The sequence below is a fragment of the Mus caroli genome, chromosome 13, assembly GCF_900094665.2.
Source record: "Mus caroli chromosome 13, CAROLI_EIJ_v1.1, whole genome shotgun sequence".
In the NCBI taxonomy this organism is placed as follows: domain Eukaryota; kingdom Metazoa; phylum Chordata; class Mammalia; order Rodentia; family Muridae; genus Mus; species Mus caroli.
Window position 1 is genome coordinate 55091668 of NC_034582.1, and position 10867 is coordinate 55102534.

The window sequence follows — 10867 nt, forward strand, 5'->3', positions numbered from 1 at the left end:
CTCGTGAGTCCTTCTGTGTGAAGCCAAATTTAAATCACAAACATAAATATAAAATGATTAGAACTAAAATTTCTTGGTATTCTTGGAGTAAGTTAATGTCGTGGGTTGACCTGAGTGCTGTTTGTATTCTGATGTTAATTCTGCTTCCTCAAGAGGGGCTGCCCCCCACCCACTAGCCAGTCAATCATGTATTCAGGGTGATCTCATGTGAACCTTCTCCCCATTCTATGACCCCATTCTGGTCAATAAAAGCTAGAGCCTGTGATTGGGCAGTGGAGGAGAAAGGAGGGACTGGGGGTTTTGGGAGAGGGGAGAGAGGAGAATGAGAAAGGAGAGAGAGGATGGGGGGAGATGGAGCAGAACCACAGGGTCGGGAGAAACTGCAAACACCAAAGGGTCTCATAGCTGGGGAGTAAGTCAGTATAGCACTAGATCTGCCCGATCTAGGCACATAGCTTATAAATATAACTGGATTGTGTGTTTTTTATACAGGCTTATCGGGGTTGCAAATTCCTGCAACCAGTTTACTTTTTTCTTTCCCCAATTGGTGAAGCTTTACGAGTGTTGAGTATCCATTCTGTGCGACACACACAGGCATGTGCACATAACATTTGGCCAATTGGGGATAATTTGTGAAAAGTCAGTTTTGTGATTTGATTCTGCCCCACTAATTAAAGATATTACAAGCTGATTCATACACCAAACTTACTGACATTTGGAAAGGAGATGTGTAAAAGAACCTCGAGTCACAGACCCATGTTAAGGGAAGGGACAGCCATTGTGTATGTAACATCTGTATGATAACATTACTATCCTGGGACAGTAGGCAAAGTAAAATCCCAGGCACCACGTGGTCCCAGCACAGCTGAGGTCCAAATCAAGTTCTCCAAACAGCAAGGGAAACAGGGAGCAGCAGGGCTGGGCAGAGGGCTCTGAGGAGCTCCTGGGGGTGGGGAAGGNCTGGAGACACACCCTCCTCCCCGCCCTCAGAAACCNTTGTGACTCTGCCCTGCTCTGTGAGGTAGGCCTGGGACTCTAGTCAAGCTCAGGAACCCTCAGCCTCAGACACCTCAGGCAGCCATGCTGTTGCTGCCATGGAGAAGATTCTCTCCGCTCTGAATGGCCTCACTGAGACATGGCTGACCCTAGGCTCAGCTTCCTACCACATAGACCTCAACTACACTCTTCTGAGTGGACTGGGGCTACTGCTTCTGTACATCTTGTACCTGATATTGAAACTGCTTATACACTTGCTATGGAGAGAGAAATACACCCCAAAGGTAAGGAAGGATGGTGAGTTCCCGAGAGAGACTCTTCACTGCTGGGCTGTAGTTCTGTCCTCTGGCTGTGGGGTGAGCTTGGCTGTCAGAGGGATGTCTGAGATGAATGAGTGAGGAGAGGAGAGGAGAAGAGAGGGGAGGGGAGGGGAGGAGAGGAGAGGAGAGGAAAGGATAGGGGAGGGGATGGGGGTGGGGTGGAGAGGGGAGGAAAGGGGATGGGAAGAAGGGAGGAGAGGAGGGGAGAGGAGAGGGAATGGAGGAGAGAAGAGAGGAGAAGGGAGGGGAGGAGATGGGGGAGGATAGGATAGGATGGGGGAGAGAGGAGAGGGAGGAAAAGAGGAGAGGGAATGGAGGAGAGAAGAGAGGAGGAGAGGAGAGGACAGGAGAGGGGAGGGGAGGAGAGGGGAGGAGAAGAGAGGAGAGGGGAGGAGAAGAAGAGAGGGGATGGAGGAGAGAAGAGAGGAGGGGAGGACAGGACAGGAGAGGGGAGGGGAAGAGAAGGGGAAGAGAAGGGGAAGAGAAGGGGAAGAGAAGAGAAGAGAAGAGAAGAGAAGAGAAGAGGAGAGAAGAGGGGAGGAGAGGAGGGTGAGGAAAGGAAAAGGGGGGAGAAGAGAGGAGAGGAGAGGGGATGGAGGAGAGAAGAGAGGAGAGGACAGGAAGGGGAGGAGAGGGGAAGAGAGGAGAGGAGAGGGGAGGGAAGGGGAAGAGAGGAGAGGAGAGGAGAGGGGAGGGAAGGGGAAGAGAGGAGAGGAGAGGAGGATAGATATGAGAGGGATCAGGGAGGACTAAGGTTCCCTCTGGAGCCCACATCCACCTTCCTATCTGTGTGTGGCTGAAGTTTCTAGGACAAAGTAAGAAACTGGTCCTAGTGGCTTGGCTCCAGTCTTTGGGTTCTGGGCATGAGACCAGCCTCTCCTGACAGTGATCCCATGATCTACTCCCCCATTACCTGTCCCTTCCCCTACCCTCCTCCATGGTGAACTGGTCAGGATCACAGTGCTGACTGTTGAAGGCCTCTCTGAAGAGAGCATGGAGCCCAGTCCTCCACTCTAGGACCTGTCATCCCCAGGAGCAGCACAGTGGTAAAGTCCTCGGAAAGGACACCACCCTGTCCTTTAGCTTCCCAAGGCGAGTGTTAATAAGCTGCCACCTCCACAGTTAATAAAGCACACAGGTCTTGCCTGCTACTCAGTGGGTCCCGAGATGTGCCTGGTCAGTGGGATTCTGAGTCTCTTAGGAAGAGAGACATAACCAGTGAGTTCCAGAGCTCATTCTCTTCTCTCGTTGGCAGCTATGGGAGAAAGGGAAGAAGAGAAGACAAACCCTCACAGGTAGGTGTCTGCCTCTGCCTCTGCCTCTCTTCTAGGGATCCCTACCCTGTCCTTTCCATAGGATCCCAGGTTTATGATCTGAGCATGTCAGTGGCTACACATAGTCCCTTAATCACGAGAGGGAGGAGCCCTGTGAGGAAAGACTCATAGAAAGACAGGCAGACCCACGTGGGGACAGCCCCTGGGGCCCCTGTGAGACGTGCAGGGGAGAGTGACAGTCTTTGACGACTGGGACAGCCCCTTGGGGGATCTTCTGAGACTGTGTCCCCTGTTCCCTTCCGGGGAGCTGGCAGCTATGAGGAAATCACTCTTGCTGCTCAAATAGAGCTCTGGACATTCCAAGTGTTCTCACAGAGCACTTGTTGATGCTACTCCGTACTTTCAGGAATCACGACCCTAAGTGTTTTCCCTAAGTCTAGTCCCGTGCAGTGCTACTGTCTACCTCTGTTCCCCATAACCCATTATCTTGCTTATTTAAGGTGGGCCAGCTTGCCAGAGAGAAGCGGAGCAGAGGAGGGAGCTGCGGACAACCCAGCCAAGGTGATTGGCTTCCCTTCCTCCCTGGTCCCTTTCCCCACATACCTCATGCTTCTTTCCCAGGGACCCAGCGCCTCCCACCCTTTCTGGGGAGGGGTCGCATAGCAACAGGACATAGAGGACAGCCTTGGATATGGCAGTGTTGAATGGGCTAGACCAGCAGGCCCTCATTTCCACAGGCTGGCCCCAGTGATAGCTTGGTGTTGGACAGTGGGTATGGGAGAAAGAGGGAGTGGGAGAAAACCCGTGTCCCGCCAGAGTTCCGGTGCTCTGGGCGGGCAGACACGGGAGGACTGCGGCACGCTTTCCACGAGGTCCCGGGTGGGTGTCTGGCTGTGCGAAGCCAGACACCGGGTATCCCAGACACCGTTGGACACCGCAGAAGAGCTGAGAATAAATGCCCCCCCCAAGGGAGGAGAGAGCAGGGGGAAGAGGGAAGAGGGAGGTGCTGAGTGGTTCTCACAGAAGAGTCCTTGGTCCAGCCCATGGCTGGAGCACAGGAAGGCCTTCCAGCGAGAGGTTAGATGTTAGGGGAAAGCCTATCCCATTGTTCAAGCATGGTCGGTCTTGATGAGCAGAGACAGTCTGTGGTTTTAGATCTTTATTGTAGAAAGGTAGGGGGAAGAAGAGAAAGTAGAAAGAGGGAAAGAGGCTTGCCATGGCCACGTGGAGAGAGTGGGGAAGGGAGAGAGAGAAGGAGGGCTAGAGAGTAAGAAGGTGAGAGCTTAAAGAGAGCAAGGAGGAACCAAGCAGCCCCTTTTATAGTGGGCTGGGTTATCTTGCTATTGCCAGAGGAGCAAACCTGGCTTTTGTCAGGTAACTGTGGGGGTGGAGTCTAGCCAGAATGCCAGGAGCTTGGGATATTGTCTGCATGACTGATAGTCACAGAATTATGGAGTTGAGGGCTCTGTAGTGTCAGGCACCTGTCTCTGGGAACGTGGCTCACTGTTCTGTCCCTTGTAGAGTCTCGGGAGTAAGCCTCATTCAACCAAAATAGGCTGCCTTTCATGGCCCCACAGCTTGACTTTCATATCTCCCACAGCTCTCTGGAAGAGCCCTCTGAGGCCTCCAGCAATGAACTACCACTCCACAGAGATCCCCTCTTGCCTGTGTGTGATAGATCTGGCGATGTTGGTCATCAGCTCTCCCAGGACCACCTCAAAGATGGTAAAGCCTCTCACTTGTGCGTGGCTTCCACAGTTCCTGGGACAGAGGCCTCGTTTGTTCTGTCCTCTCTGCTCACAGGAAACCAGGCAGGGCATTCGGCTCCAGCCCTTCCACAGGAGCCTTTACCGCTGGCTCCGTCCATCCTCTCACCTAACTGCTTTGCCCCCCTAGAAGGCTTCTACTCATCCACACTGCTACACGACTCTCTGACACCAGAGTCCACACTTCCCTTGAACCCTCCACTTCTCCTGGACCCCACCCCACCCTATCCACTTGCCTCTTTTCCTCTTCCAACAAGAGAAGCGCAGAAGTCAGAAGTGGTCGTCCAACTGGAAACCACGAGATCTCTGGTGGACAGACTCAATGAGATGCCCACTAATGTCCCACCAGCCCAAGGCACTGGCTGTGTAAGACAAACAATGCCAGAGGCCTCCCAAGAGCAGCCTGCTGCTGACAACCAATTATCTTCAGACTCAAAAAACCAGTATCTCCCAGCTCCTCGTGTTCCTCAAGTCCCTTTGCAAGGAAACACAAGGGCCTACCATGTAGAGCCTGGATACCTCTTTTTTCCCAACTCTAATGCCGTGAAACTGTCCCAAAGGCTGGACAAGAAAGTGAGTGATTTCCTGATGGTGAAGGGGGAGCAGGAGGAGTGGGAAGAGGAAGAGGAGGAAGAGGACAAAGGATGTTTTATAAAGTCACCCAGTTCTTCGGAGAAGCTGCTATCAGGAGAGACATTGGGTGAACCACAGGATTTGGTGGCTTCTCATTCGTCAAGCAGCAAAGGCAAGCTCACGCACCAGCCACTCCCTCACTCCAAGACTTTTGAAGACCATGAGGAGCTTCAACCTTCCCTGCTCTTCTGGGGACCCCCCTCTCTACACAGTGAGACCCTGAGCCCTACTACCACTAACGCCTATGACCGTTCCTCAGCATTGGTCTGCTTCAACAGCATGGCTGAGGCCTCCATTGCTGACTACTCTCATGGCTGTATGCTTCCCACACCTTTGCATGCATATCGACCACAGACATGGCTACAGACCACACCCCAGTCCCATCCCCAACGTGACCCTCCTGCCGAGTTGCAGCCTCAGCCTCAGCCTCAACCCCAATCCCGGGTCTCAGTCTTGACATTTTCTCGTCAGTCCGAGCTGCGAGACTGTGGAGTGCATTTTCACAGACCCCAGGGAGATGAGCAGCCTCTCAGTCCTTCTGAGATGCAGTGCTTGGAATACAACATCTTGAAAAAGGAACAGGAGAGGGTCTGGGGTTTACCCCTTGTGGTCAAAAAATCCCAGGATACTTTTTGTCCCTCGCCTCCCAAGGTCTTGTTGGGAAGTCGCTCCTCCAAGGCCTGTACTCCCAGGCCCATTCTTCCTGGAGACTTCCCCCTCACCAGTGAGCTCGAGAAGAAACTTGAACACCATCTCCGAAAGAGACTCATCCAACACCGCTGGGGCCTGCCCGACAGGATCGACAAGTCCCTGTCACTCTTGAGTCCTCAGTCAGAACTGATCGACTTCTCTGAGTCACAAAAGAACCAGGGACTCTCTTGGATCACTTTCTTTAAGTACCAAGGCAACAAAGACTCACAGGTCTTATCTGGAGGAAGCTCTCGAAGTTGGATGCCTAAAAGGCATTCTCTACGGGAGACTAGGGTCAAAGAACGGACATACAGTCAAGATCAGGGCCACAAGGACCAATCCCGGGGTAACAACTTTCAGGAGGCTTCACAAAACAGTGTGCAGTCTCACTTGAAGACGCACTGGAAGAGTCGTACGGGCAGGCAGCCTCCCAAGTTTTCAAGCCCCTCACAGGTGAAACAGTACCAGAGAGGAATTGAAAAAGCCCTGGAAAAACACTTGAACAAGAAAATTAGGGAAATCAGCAGGGGTGAGATTCCTATCACAGTGAATAGGTCAAGGCATTCTGTGAACATGGCAAACATAGCGCAGCCTCCACCAGAGTCCTCACCCAAACGAATGAAAGATCAGGCACCATTGGCATATAAGGAGCACGTGCTGACGAGGCACCCCCACAGCTTAGCGCTTAGTCCTAGCAAAGAGAAGATGCTGGAACAACACATCACAGCCTTCCGCAGGAGGATGGCATTTGGCCTCCCACAAAGGGTTGAGGAGTCCTTAGAGTCCTACTCGACAAAAGCAGAGCCGTCTCAGCCTTTCCCTCAGCTCCACGTTCAAGCCCACAATGTTTCTAGAGCAGACCCTGCCAAGTCCTCCAGGTCCCTCCGGAGAAACACTACTGGAGATAGAATGGGGACAGTGAATTCAGTCCCCACCCAACAGAAGCCTCTCCCTGCTGCCTCGCTGGTGGGCCATAGTCAGCCAGCCTCTGAGAACAAGGTGTGTGTAGATAGAGACCTTAGTGTAGCCCTAAGGGGCAGAGAGCCAACCCAGCACTGGGCACCCAGGAGGGCAGACAAAGGTGACGTGCCTCAGTCTGGATCACACAACAAACCTGGCCCAGAGCTGCCCATGAGCCCAGGTGGGCCAACACATGAGAGACTGGCTTCCAGCACCAACACACAGGGGTCTCAGGAAGAAAGGAGGAGCGGGAAAGATGGCTCTGAGGCTGAGGGCTCCACAGAGCTACACAAGGGAGAGCAACTCCCTGGTCTTCACCCACAGTCCACTAAGAGCTTGAAAGGCACCCAAGACTTGTGCTCCCCAGGGAGCCCTGTGACTGCATGTCAGTCCCCGCAGGGAATGACAATTTCCCACAACTCTGAGAGCCCTGACTCTAAAAGTCAGGTGTCCACAGAAGTCCAGCCGAACTCAGAGGGCAGGACACACAACCAAGTGCCAGACCTGCCTGCCACACCCTTTGCCCCACAAGAAATGACTTCCAAACCCCAGGGCCCCTCCGGTGGGGACATGGCAGTTTCTCAGGTGCTGCACGTGCACATGCCCTCTGTGGGCATCAGCATGGAGTCGCGGCAGGGTCCCTGGGTCCCTGCATATGTCTCAGGCAAGAGCAAGAACAAGGACTGTCTCCCTGCTGCCAGGGGATTGCCACAGCTGGCAACTGAGGCAGGAAAGTTTGGGGGAGGGGATGCAGGCTTAGGGACATCCCAGACCACAGGGAAGGGACACTGTGTTCAGGCCAGGGCACCAGAGGAGACACAAAGACTCACAGCCTCCCCAGCACTGACACCTAAGAGTCAGCCTCAGGAAAATCAGTTCACCAGCCAGGTGAAGGGCTTCTGGCAGAGGCTGTCCCCTGGGAAGAAACACAAAGGACAGGAAAAGTCCCTGGCCAAGGGCTGCTCTCCATTAGCATCTGGGAAGGGCACAAGCCCCATCAAAGGGAGAAGTGAGTTTTGTGGGAACCCTGAAGCTCAGAACTGTGTGAGGGTGTCTGGGATGGTCCTGAGGAAGCAGCTGGGGCACAGGCATGGGACAGTCACCCCCTATCTCCAGGCCCCTGTGTCTCCCCTCATGGGGTCTGAAGGAGCTCAGCAGGAGGTGCCCCTGCAGGCTCAGGCAGAGCCTATTCAGAGGCTGCCCCACTTGTGCTGCAGATGTTCCTGCTCTCAAGTGCCAAGGGCTGAGTCCTGCAGCCCAGGACAGGGGCAGACAGCATCTTTGAGGTGTGGCCCTACAGGAAAAGCTAAGAGGGTGGAGACCTCCCCTGTACTTGCTTCTCCACCAAAGTCTTCTCTGTAGGCATGAAGCTAGCTAGGAGTTTCCGGCTGCCCTTCTCTGTGTGGAAGGTGTTGTTTGTTTCCATTAACCAAACAAAAAATTCGTATCCAGATTCTCTGGGGAATGTTTTCTACCCAACAGTAAATTTTCCCTTGCTGACAGTATTGATTTCACCAGTAAATTTTCTGAAAACACGTTTTCTCGTGCACTTTGTGTGTGTCTTAGGTTAGTTCCAGAACTTGGATCAGGGAAAGGAGCCAATCGCTCCAGATTTTACTGTCTGCCTCTTTGTGCTTCTAGAAGAGGCATTGTCCCCTGAGGTTTCTTCTAAAGGACTGAGGTGACCGTGGAGTTGGCTTTCCCTCAGCCCATAGGTTATAATTTCCCTCTCTGACCTTTTCCTTATTCTTGAGTGCCAATAACCAGCTTTGGCATCCTTGTGGTAGGTAACCTGAGGCAGACAGCCAGTGGTTAGAGCTGCTGCTGAGGGTAGATCTTGATACCTACAGAGGCTGCTGCCAATGGCAGTCATCGGCTAGAGAAGAGTTACTCAGTAGACTTCCCTCTGATGAGAAAGAGAAGGAAAGAAAAAATTTACACACACACACACACACACAGAGTGAATAGAACAAAAGAAAGAGTCCGGTAACTTCATACATACATACAAAACTACAGATAGACACATTCTCCCATAGAATATTCAGAGCAAAGCTCCAGCAATCAGGCTCCACATATACACACACATACACACACACACAGACAAGCTTTACACAAATGCATACATACACATAGTTGATGGGCAGAAGGAACAGTGTTCTAACCCCTATACAAACCTTACACATGTGCATACAGACACATAGTTGATGGGCAGAAGGAACAGTGTTCTAACCCCTATACAAACCTTACACATGTGCATACAGACACATAGTTGATTTTTTTCCTTCCATAGCTTGTATATCACAGCAAAATCTTTCAGGCAGTATAAAATTACAATGTGTCTAAGTTTTAGTTTTCTTCTAGTGAATGATTATGAAAAAATAGTGTTCCCCAATACCCTACGAGAAATGGCATTATGCAATGCAGATAAAGAAAACAAATTATTCCAAAAAACTCCACCAATGTTTGTAACTAAGCAACTTGCTATAGATTAGCAAGCAGCAGCATTTTGCTGTTAAAAAAAAGGAGTAATTATTTTATTAATTATCTTTAAAAGTAATCTTGTAAGAATCTTGTAAGGACTGGAGAGATGATTCAGTGGGTAAGAGCACTGACTGCTCTTCTGTAGGTCCTGAGTTCAAATCCCAGCAACCACATGGTGGCTCACGACCATCCTTAATGAGATTTTTTTTTTTTTTTTTTTTGCTTTTCGAGACAGGGTTTCTCTGTGTAGTCCTGGCTGTCCTGGAACTTACTCTGTAGACCAGGCTGGCCTCGAACTCAGAAATTAGCCTCCCTCTGCCTCCCAAGTGCTGGGATTAAAGGTGTCTGCCACCTCTGCCCGTCATCAGCAATTCTTAATCACATCAGGAAACTGAGGGCAAAAATGAGTATAAGAAACCAATCATCGCCAGTGCTGCCGGAAAAGGTCCCTGGTTTAACTAATAAAAGTATGTCTTTCTGAAAGTTAAATTGCTTCCCAAGGTTTTTCTACATCAGAGCCAGTAGTGAAAACATCTCCACCTAGCTTCAGTAAACTATTCTATTTTTCCAAATGCTTCCTAAGGGTGGTGGTTATATCTGTCAATCTCCATCTCTAAGTTCTTTCCTAGGGTGGTGACTGAATCATTAATCTGCTCCTGCAGCAATGCCTGAAAGAGATCAAGCACTGTTATTGTGAGTGCCAGAGATATTGCCCAGTGAGGGGCTGGAGGGCCCTTTAGCATTTTCATACAGTTCTTAGATGTGAGGGCAGCAAGCAGAGCAGAACTCTACAACAACACAAAGTCCTCAGGACATGTGGTCCTCAAGGCCCTGCCACACCGAGGCCCACCCAGGTGACTGTGGTAACCAGGGGGCAGGATTCCTTGAAGTTCTAAAGCCATTTGTCGTTCCTTGGCACTTGAGACCAGTGGTCCCCCTAACACGAAGTCATCCTTATTTGACAGGGTAGGTAATTTTCTTAAACTAGAGTGACTACGTCAACTAGGAAGCAGTTGCTGGTGATCAGATGGTAGATTCGACCCTTACTTCAGTGTTTGCCTCTGTTGCTGCAGAGGAATCTGTACAATTGAGGTGGAATCTAGGAGGAGAATCTAGGCGTGCTTAAACTAAGTCCTGTGTGCAGCTTGCTGAGGTTGTTGGATTGCTGGCGGGCTGAGGAAAGGCTCGGCTGTAGGGAATGAAGTGCTCCATAGAGATGAAACGGAGGACAGGATGTTGGGGTGGAATGGATCGGGTAACATACACGAAGGACTGAAGGGCTGCAGGACTCGGGTGCACTGGGAAACAGGATAGGCAGTATACTGAAGAGAAGTGAATTGGTCACACTGCATGATCTATGGTAAGTTGGAGAATGGTGTGGACTGACACGCCACTTGGCAGTATCCTGTGGTGGGAAGAGAAGTGTGGCTTGCTGGCAGTCTAGGGTGAGTTAGGGAATAATTTGGGCTGGACGGTCTAGTAGTAACTGACTAGCATGGTTTGAAAAACACAGTAGATTGGGTGGACTGAGCTGGGAGATTCCAGGCACTAGGACATGAGTCTTAGTCAGGGTTTCTATTCCTGCACAAACATCATGACCAAGAAGCAAGTTGGGGAGGAAAGGGTTTATTCAGCTTACATTTCCATGTTGCTGTTCATCACCAAAGGAAGTCAGAAATGGAACTCAAGCAGGTCAGGAAGCAGGAGCTGATGCAGAGGCCATGGAGGGATGTTCTTTACTGGCTTG

At 51.1% G+C, this 10867-nt stretch overlaps 1 protein-coding gene across 1 annotated transcript; it reads left to right on the forward strand.

Annotated features, from left to right (window-relative positions):
- Positions 1–1049: 1049 nt before the first annotated feature.
- Positions 1050–8168, forward strand: LOC110308461 (spermatogenesis-associated protein 31D3-like). The gene is made up of 4 exons (XM_021180924.1): positions 1050–1280; positions 2572–2611; positions 3091–3151; positions 4191–8168. Exons 1-4 carry the CDS (start codon positions 1095–1097, stop codon positions 7999–8001), a joined length of 4098 nt encoding a protein of 1365 aa, XP_021036583.1. The 5' UTR covers positions 1050–1094; the 3' UTR covers positions 8002–8168.
- The last annotated feature ends 2699 nt before the right edge of the window (positions 8169–10867 follow it).

What these genes read in the sequence shown, in the direction of transcription:
- LOC110308461 (XM_021180924.1), top strand. Translation starts at nt 1,095, where the DNA reads ATGGAGAAGATTCTCTCCGCTCTGAATGGCCTCACTGAGACATGGCTG. An exon ending in GAGAGAAATACACCCCAAAG is followed by an intron (nt 1,281 to 2,571) that starts GTAAGGAAGGAT and finishes TCTCGTTGGCAG; the next exon opens with CTATGGGAGAAAGGGAAGAA. An exon ending in GAGAAGACAAACCCTCACAG is followed by an intron (nt 2,612 to 3,090) that starts GTAGGTGTCTGC and finishes TGCTTATTTAAG; the next exon opens with GTGGGCCAGCTTGCCAGAGA.